At 41.0% G+C, this 9,653-nt stretch overlaps 2 protein-coding genes across 2 annotated transcripts; both read left to right on the top strand.

Moving 5' to 3' along the window:
- The first annotated feature begins 1,937 nt into the window (after window positions 1–1,937).
- LOC134208100 (uncharacterized) lies at window positions 1,938–3,127 on the top strand. The gene is made up of 3 exons (XM_062684186.1): window positions 1,938–2,417; window positions 2,483–2,648; window positions 2,725–3,127. Exons 1-3 carry the CDS (start codon window positions 2,100–2,102, stop codon window positions 2,961–2,963), a joined length of 723 nt encoding a protein of 240 aa, XP_062540170.1. The 5' UTR covers window positions 1,938–2,099; the 3' UTR covers window positions 2,964–3,127.
- Window positions 3,128–7,060: 3,933 nt separating this feature from the next.
- Window positions 7,061–9,208, top strand: LOC134208099 (NADP-dependent malic enzyme-like). The gene is made up of 3 exons (XM_062684185.1): window positions 7,061–7,173; window positions 7,241–8,874; window positions 8,935–9,208. Exons 1-3 carry the CDS (start codon window positions 7,157–7,159, stop codon window positions 9,093–9,095), a joined length of 1,812 nt encoding a protein of 603 aa, XP_062540169.1. The 5' UTR covers window positions 7,061–7,156; the 3' UTR covers window positions 9,096–9,208.
- Window positions 9,209–9,653: the final 445 nt, after the last annotated feature.

The raw sequence follows: 9,653 nt of genomic DNA, 5'->3' as shown, positions 1-9,653 counted from the left end.
GATTTTAACAGGATACATCAGCCAGCCCTTTGCTCCGTGCCAGTGAACTCACACCACTATGGGGACTAAACTTCTCAGGATCCGGTCAGCCTCGTCGAGGAGATCCTGAGGTGGCAGCAGCGAAATTGTCGGCTTTGCGGCAGATGGCCATTAAAATCCGATGCCGCTGACATCAACGCAGGCAGCTTCAGCGGGAGTGGACGGAAGTCGACCGGAGGCCAACCGGACGTAGCTGTTGAAAACAGGCGAGAGCGTGTCGATGAGGTTCCGGTAGACAGGACAAGTTAGCTCAAGGCCGTAAAACAAGCGGCTGTCGACGATTGCTTGCCCGACTTTTAGTCTGGTACTCATATTAATGGTACGGTGTTTTTTGTTGAGGATTTTAATGAGACTAATGCGGAATTTACATGCCGTCACCCGGAAGTGCGGTAAAAATGTAAGTTTCCGGTCGATCTCGACACCAAACACCTGGACGATCTTAATGGAGGGTCCTGCTAGCTGATGCTGCCCCCTGCAGACGTGTCACCTGACACACTTACTGGCGTTCATGACAAAGCATACGGATGAAACCCAGCGATGGATGGAACTTTTTACTGCCTGATTCTTAATCCTGGTCCTTCCAGGCGTTCTGCCTAATACGAATAGATATATGTTCACGCCTAGAACGCTGAAAACCCCGTCCATAGCGATGATGAAAAACGTCACCGCTAGGACCGACCCTTGGGGCGCCAGTTTCTTCAGGGTACTCGTCCGATGCTGTGCCGCCAATGAGCAGTTGGAAGGTTCGTCGGGTGAGAAAGTTTCGAGTCGCCGATTGATCATCCTCTCGACGGTTTTGGATGCACGCGAGGCTGGTTCTGTTTATAGTAGCGATAGTCCTCTGTAATTCGCCTGGGCACTGGGAGACTGCTACCAGTAAGGCGAAGTAGTCACCGAGAGCAATGGCAACTAGTGCAGGGTCAGAAATTGTGCAATTGCCCTAATCGAGGTGGATGGGAGTTGTCCTCGATATACCAATAATTGCATTTATCCGCCCCCAAAGTTCGGCGGAGGTCTGGGACGAGTTTATGCATCTGCCTGTGCTATTTTGAACCTTTCATTATCTACTATAATGCACGAGAAGGGCATCATCACTGCTGGGAGGATTGAGCTTGGTTCTAGTGCCTCATGGCTTTGAAATAAATTTATTTATTTTTTTTTTTCAAAATTAGGTGGAATTTAGTAATTTTTCTTCATTTTTAACCGAATTTTAAAGGGTGCCCACAACCGAACCTCGAAATTGAAATGTCCAAAAAGTCAAATTTGCAGAATTGTCAATACACTTTTATTATGGACCTACCTGATTGAACCAATCAAACTGATTTTTCTTCGCTAGTACTAAGGTTGTTCCCCTAGCTTTCCATTGGTATACAAAGGATGGCATAAATATCAACTTGCGTCAAAGTTTCCCTACAAGAGAAATTGATCCGTAACTTATTTTCTTCATACATCGCATCGCAATCGCTTTGCATTTCTGATTATTTGACAAATTGAAATTTGCAATAGAACTATCAAAAGTTTTTGTAATTTTGACGATTTTTCGATAAATTTTACATAAAACAGCAATAAATTTGAAAATTGTTCCCGACCAACCACTCTTAAAACTTCTTTATAGCTCTTTATATAAACATTAAGCTTTATGACGTTAATTCTTTATTTCCATAACCCGTACAATTTCAGCATGTAAATTTGAATGTCTTTATCGATAATATGTATAATTTCTTCATTATGCTTGCGATAAAAATCTTTAAAGCTATCATCTTAAACTTTGATATCATCTAGGGATTAAAAATATCTTCAATTATCTTTAAATATATTTATCAAAAATTATTGTTGTTTTTGTACCAGTGTAACATAAAAAATCGACAAAGAAAAATGGAGATTGACAACTGTGAATTTTTATTTCGGTTTGTTGTTGATTCGGTCCGCGGCACACAAAAAGTAATCCTACATAAATAAAAAGTGTTTTGTGCATTTATTTAGTGCTAATTTTAGGGAAGTTTGTGATTTGGTAACCTCACTTTGGTTTGTGCTTTGGTGGCAGGAATAATATCCGTAAAATGACAGACCACTCCTTCATTCCGGAGATCGACGAGGAAGTGCTGGAGGAAACTGCTGACAACCAGTCAGTGGTGGTGAGTCTGCCGCTCGAAGTTTACAACGAGCAAGCGGATGCTGTGAGGGCACTGCAGATGGACGTCACATTCATAAAGCAGCAGCTTTCCATGATACAGGAGGCATTACAATCAAGCCCATCAACATCATCTTCGTCCTCCGTCGACTTTGAAACAATCCGGAACCTTATGCCTCTAGGCTCGACCGATGCTCTGGTCGAATTCGAAGAATTTTTGTTGAAAAATGACAACAAAAAGAAATTCGTAAGTTGTGAAATTTTCATATCAATATTGTGTTTCCAATACAACTTTTAATCTTTTTCTTTTAGGAAAAATTTCTGGCATCCTTCGTGCTTTTCAAAAAGCCATTAAAAGAGATCACTACATCATTCATTGAAAAAGTGTATGATCTCGAGCTGCAGTCTCAGATAAACTATTCGGGGGCTGGCGGAAAACAGGCTCTTAAAAGCTTATGCTCAACGCAAATATTGATAAGTGAGTATAATTTTATTGGTTCTAAATTTGTTCCCCAGACTTATTAGATCGTTCGTATATCAACCTGTTTTTGCAGAAACCCTTGTTGATCAATCTCTTTTCGAGAGCAGCGACGATCCAGCAGCCCTTGCGTGCGCCGAATTCCGGTACCAAATGCAGCATGCCTGTGATCGCATCAAAAGCAGCAAACGCCGACAAACTGGGTCGGTTAGCCGAAAAAGGTTGAGCCGGCAAAAGTTATCTGTTCCATTGAAAATGGAAACCCTTGATATAGTCGACGATGGTGGAGCTTCGGATGCAGCAGAAAGCGTGTGAAGTTCATGACTTTGAATGTGAAAGAAAAACTCATGGAATTTTATCTGTTTTTTTATTATATACGTTACAAATAAGTTCTTTTAAACGTTTTAACTACTATGTATGAGTGGAGCGACGAAATATCCACAATCCTTCGAATAAAATGGGAAGCACACCATTTTGCTTACAACCAAACCAAGTTTGAATGTTTGAATAGTATTTTTGAAGTTCCCCACAAGCATATTCAGCTGCAACGTTAGAATAGAATTACCTAGTGATTCTTTCATAACGAATTGGTTTCCTGTTGCAAAAATACCCTCATTTCTTTTTTCGAAATAACACACTCGTATAACAACAAGTTGGTTCAAAGCATGCCACATAATGCAATTGTCACTTTTCTTATCAGCACGAATAGTGAAATTAGGATAAGATAATCGGTAAAATTTGTGCTCATCGTATTCGAAATCACTCATAGTAATTGAGTGGGTAGAAGTCGTATCAGTATTTGCAGTTTTCAGTTCTTCTTTAATTCTATTGTACACCTGTTGCAAAGGTTTGCTTTGAGCATGCAAATAACGTTTAATTTTTTTAATGTGAGCTTCAAATGGATAACAGCTGAACGAATCTAAAGGACCGTGTTTGTAAGCATCGTCGGCTAAATGTATGAGAATATGAACATTGAATGAAACTGTCGCTTCTCCATATAACTTAGAATAGTTCTCAACGAAGGAAATCAATAGTTCCTTAGCCACATTGTTGTATTTTTGATGCAGTGACGGCGAACAAAGTATTCTTATTGCAAGGGAAAAATCCAAAAAATGGAAAAATGTGTCTGTAGGAATTAACTGATGGAATATTACTGGCCCTGCATACAAAACAAAATTTCGAAACTCAGTTGCTTTCATTTTTGAAACATAATTGAGGGTCCTCATCTTTCTCTGAAATTCCATTGGAACAAATTCAGCACATTGTTCGATACGTCTGTTAATTTTTTGCGCGTTGCGTTGCGTTGCGTTGCGTTGTAACGGAGTATTTCGTAGATTGCATACTGATAGTTGTCATGTATATTCTTTACCTTTCTTACCCCAATTGCTTATGGATTTCCATTTGGGATTCAATGGAAATCCAATTGGGGGTCCAAAATGATAAAACATGAAAGCTATCATTGCCGGCCACGCCCATCTTCTCCGTTACTAGGAAAGGGAAGGAAATGATGATATGACATCTACTTAACGAGAGGCCAGCGACTCACCGACGCCCTCATAGATGTCAAGGAATTGGATGGTGGATAGGGTATGTGGTTTAGGAGTATCATTATAAGCAAATGATAGAAAATTTGTGGAAATACGTTGGGAGTGACTTTGCTAAGAAATTTATGTCACTCCATTATCCTTGCCGATGATTTTCCTCGGATGGGGCGAAGGTATTAGCCTTGCCCTGGCTAATAGCCTAGGTTTAAGCGCCTTTGCTCGCTCTCTGAAACGAAAAAAGAGCAAAAAGAAATTAAATTCCCCTTCCCCCCTGATATGATATTTCAAAAGCTTGATCAAAATGATGCAATTTTCTATTTCAATTATCTGAATTTTTCACCCTAACGACCCCATTCGCACAACACACCCTCTCACGTCAACGTTAACCATTTATTTCACTTAGCACTAGGGAACTGTTTAATCTCCGGATGGGCAAAGCTTTGCAAACCACAATGACACCATCACACCACTTCTCTCCAACAATAATTAGTTCGTCCACGAAACCGAACTTCAGGACGCGGAAAAATGCAGAAGCGTTCGCGCACTATCACAGACTCGATCTTCATCCCTGCTTCGATGGCTTCCACAAATAAACAACACAGACAAATCATTGCCGACACTGCAATATTATTGTCGAATTATGTATGCGGAAACGTTCAGCTGAAACCAGCCGAAATTCAAATTTCAACACCAGGCAAAAAATTGACGTTTGAAAATTTGCGACCGGTCGGAAGCATGGCACACTCAGACTCTTGTTCGATACGTCTGTTAATATCCTTTAACTTCTGTTTAGAGAGTTTCTGTGGATTAGCCTTTCCTGTGAATGCAAGAAGCATTTTCTTACAAACTCCTTCATCAACTGCGTGCATTTTGTCGATGACGAAATCTTCGATCATGTCAATTGGTAGTTTTTCCAATACGGTGTGTTCCGAAGACATATGATGGTTATCTTTATCGTTGAGCGACGTTCTCTGTCTAAATTTTATGTCCGATCGTAACGGAGCACCAACGTCGTGGTATACTACTTTTCTGGAACCTGCAATATTTGTTCCACGGATTTCGCATTTTGGACAAGCTGAATAGCCACCATGTGATTTTATTGCCTTAATGTACGCCACTGCTGGTGCATCCGCAACAATACATTTCAGTTGCACAGTGTATACCTTATTATCTTTATGGAAACCACTGATAAGCAACTCCTGAATTTCTTCAACAAATTCCTCGAGGAATATGTTGAAAGATGTTGGTTTGGTTGGTCCGTTGAACATTCCAACTGTGAAGACACGCCGTGAAAACTTTTCAATGTGGATGGCACCCGATATTATCCACAAATCATTCGCTCCACTTTTAGAAACAGGAGTGCCGTCCACCGAGAAAGATAAAACAATTGGCTGTTCGTCTTTGATGTAATCGATCAAATTAAACTGTTTCAAGAACTCCGATATACCGAGATGTATATATTCGCCATTACACATTTCTTCTACAATACTTTTTCGTGGCGTTTTAAGAAGGCTACGAGCATCATTTGGCAAATCCAAACCAGTGTGTTTCCTCAAAACCTTCAATAAATCGGAGACTCCAGCCAATGGAACGCTATATTTCGACACCCATGCTGCCAAATCATGTTTGAACTGGGAGTTGGGATCGACGTTGGACGCAACACCAGCTGATCCATCAAGATTATCAGCAAACTGCAAAGATAGCACATTAAATACGTTTGAGCATGTATATAATTAACTTCGAGTAACTTACGTTTTCATTTTCATGCCACGGACCATGATCATTCCGTATTACTTCTTCATATACTTCATCTAGATACTCAACATCCAAAAACTCGTCATCCAAACAGGAATCCTGTTTCGGTATATCATGATCTATCGGCAAATGAATGGGATGACGATTTAGCAGCTGCGATGAAACTGACTCTTCGAATTCCTTAAGCCTGCGTCCACGCCGATATGTCCTGAACCGTTTTTTAAGAACTCGGGGAAGAATTCTTGGCATTTTGAATGTTTAAACGTTTAAAGATACTTAGAAATCTCGTGAAACAAATCTTCTCAAACTGAAGACTAATGTAAACAATCGTGAATTCAAAGATACGGTTATAAACGTACAGAAATGTTGATACACAGAAAGTTAGAATATGATTTACAATTGTTAATCAACCTCTCCAAAGCAGCAGTGGACCCAAGGATCAGCACCCAACCATAACATGGTACAATTCAACAAGCTTAGGTTCGAATCTCAAGAAAAACCAAAGTATAAAAAGCAGTCTTCTCATATACAAAGCGAGGTTCAAGTATAATAATAATGACCAATAAATAAAGATTTTTTTTTTCATTTTTATTTCAATTTTGTTTAGAAAAAAGTATCTAACGATACCTATGCATTGTTAACAATTGGTGACGGTTTTTTAATGAAAATCGATATCTCCATTTTGGCAACAAGCGATATCGGTAGCACGACAACAAACTTTATAAATACTTCAAAATTCAACTTGAATATATTTAGGATCCTTTAATGAATGGCATCGATCGCTATCGATGTCTATTTCGTGTTTCTTTAAAGAATGATATACCTACTTTTAAAGAAATTTGAAGAAATGGTTGGCCGGGTTGTTGTTTTATTTTTGAATCAAACGAACGAAACTTAACCATTTCTATCAACTAATACTCCTCACATTTGGCATAATAACAAAAAAAGGTAACTTACTTTTTTACAGCGGGTTGCACATACAACATCAAAACAATTATTTTTTGATATTCATGCGGGACGGACTATCGAAATAAAATGGTCATTAGTTTTTTCGCCGAGGGGCCATAAGATGGATGAAACAGTTTATCTACAATCAATAGCAATCAATCAAAGCAAACTATGAAGACTCGTATTGACGCATTGACTGTTGCATTGTCATCCATTTTTGTTTGTAAGTTTTTGTAAGTGAAAATTCACAAACTAACAAAAATGTCGCTACTACTTGTGTGAGTCGATTCTATGTTTTGCATCTTTGACTTTTTAAACTTTTAACTTTCATATACTGAATTATAGATCTCGTTCCCAACGAATTTTTAAACTGAAACACCTTATTTCACCTAACCGTGCACCAACCATCAATCGCACATTTTTCGAAACCAACGGTCAGATTCGGGGAATCGATCACCTGCGGGAACCCAAACTGAACAAAGGTCTCGCCTTCACGCTGAATGAGCGTCAATCGCTCGGCATTCACGGACTGCTCCCACCCAAGATTCGCACATTGGACGAACAGTTGGAGCTGTGCCGAATTGTGATCTCTCGCTACAAGGAAGACCTGAACAAGTACGTCTACCTGGTCGAGCTGCACGATCGCAACGAGAAGCTATTCTTCCGACTGCTGACGGAAGACATCGAGAAGATGATGCCGATCGTCTACACGCCGACGGTGGGACTGGCCTGCCAGAAGTTCGGGGTAATATTCCGACGGCCACGGGGGTTGTTCGTGACGATCAATGATCGTGGCCACGTGTACGAAGTGTTGAAGAATTGGCCCGAGATGGATGTGCGGGCGATAGTGGTGACGGACGGTGAACGGATTCTGGGGCTCGGCGATTTGGGAGCGCAAGGCATGGGAATCCCGGTGGGGAAGTTGGCCCTGTATACGGCGCTGGCTGGGGTAAAGCCACACCAGTGCTTGCCGATGCTGATCGATGTTGGAACGAATAACGAGGAGTTCTTGAACGATCCGTTGTATATTGGGCTGAAACAAAAGCGTGTGAGCGGGGAGGAGTATGATGAGTTAATCGATGAGTTCATGGCGGCCGCGGTGAAGCGATATGGGCAAAACACTCTGATTCAGTTTGAAGATTTTGGGAATAGAAACGCTTTCAAATTCTTGGCTCGGTACAGAGACACGTACTGTACGTTCAACGATGATATTCAGGGGACGGCGTCCATTGTGGTGGCTGGGTTGATTGCGTCGCAGAAGATTGTAGAGAAAACAATGTCTGAACATACATTTCTATTCTTTGGTGCGGGCGAAGCAGCAATTGGTATTGCCAATCTTCTGGTGAGAGCAATGGAGTCAGAAGGTATGTCGACTGAACAAGCTTGTGAGAAGATCTGGATGTTCGATAAGCATGGATTGTTAGTATTAGAAAGAGAGAAGGAAAACTTGGATTCGCATATGGTTCGCTACGCGAAAGATATATGTCCAACGAAGGACTTTTTGGCAATCGTCAAAGAGATTAAACCATCAGTGCTGATTGGAGCATCGGCCGTTGCTGGAGCTTTCAACGAAGAAGTACTGAAATCTATGAGAGAATGTAACGAACGTCCAATCATATTCGCCTTGTCAAACCCAACGGCAGTCGCAGAATGTACACCCCAACAGGCATACGATGTTACGGAAGGTACTTGTTTATTTGCGTCAGGGTCACCATTTCCGCCGGTTCAGAGAGATGGAAAAACCTTCATCACTGGTCAAGGAAATAATGCGTATGTCTTTCCGGGTGTGGCTTTGGGCGTTATTGCCTCCGGAATTCATCACATTTCAGACGACATATTTCTGACGGCAGCGCAAGTCATTTCCAGGAAGGTTTCTGAGGAAGATTTATCCAAAGGTCTACTGTATCCTCCGTTGAGTAGTATTAAGCAGTGTTCAATCGAAATAGCTGTTGCAGTGGTTGAGTATGCTTATAAGCAAGGTTTGTTGAAATTTTTGAATGTTTAAACTATGTTTCACTAACGAATTCATGGAATTTCAGGCATTGCTTCCAGGTATCCCGAGCCGGAAGATAAACTGGCTCTTGTCAAGTCACACCAATACTGCTTCCGCTACGAGCCATCACTTCCTGCAACCTGGGCCTGGCCGGAGCAGCATTTTAAGCCCCACGGAGCATCCAAGGATCCATGTTCAAATAATTAACAAAAATATATGCATAGTTGGAAATGTTTTCATCTTGATTGGGACTTAAATGAGTGCTTCTTTTACATAAGTACATGTTGACAAAATGAATGTAGAAGAACATAAGAAATAGGTTTGACCGAAAATGAAAAAAAATAGTTTTTTTTCATTTGTGATAGTAATTTGTAATTTATAAGTGTAATTTTTTCGCTAGCAGAAGTTCATCACTGTCGCAAAAAAATATTGTTTTGCAGAAAGGACATTTCTTAGCCAAATGATCATTCCTACCTTGGCACGGCAAATGCTGGGTAAAGCGTACCATTGGTACTTCGCGTACCTGAAGGAATAAAATAGACCCCATCTCGCGGTCCTTAGCCTCTTACCCAGCAACTCCTATCCCTACCTCCCGCGGTGCTGGCCGGGATACGAGCAACCTTAGGGAAGATCGGGTAACCAACCCCGGTGGGAACTATGGTCGTATGCTGACAGGGAAGGGAGGGTTTGCTCCTCTCCGGAGGTGCAAATCTTATTGAGCGTCTGTTCTCCATGTCAGGATCGGCTCACAACAGCGTCTGTTCT

The sequence above is a fragment of the Armigeres subalbatus genome, chromosome 1 (genome assembly GCF_024139115.2).
Source record: "Armigeres subalbatus isolate Guangzhou_Male chromosome 1, GZ_Asu_2, whole genome shotgun sequence".
Classification (NCBI taxonomy): Eukaryota; Metazoa; Arthropoda; class Insecta; order Diptera; family Culicidae; genus Armigeres; species Armigeres subalbatus.
This window is presented reverse-complemented; position numbering and strand designations above follow the sequence as displayed.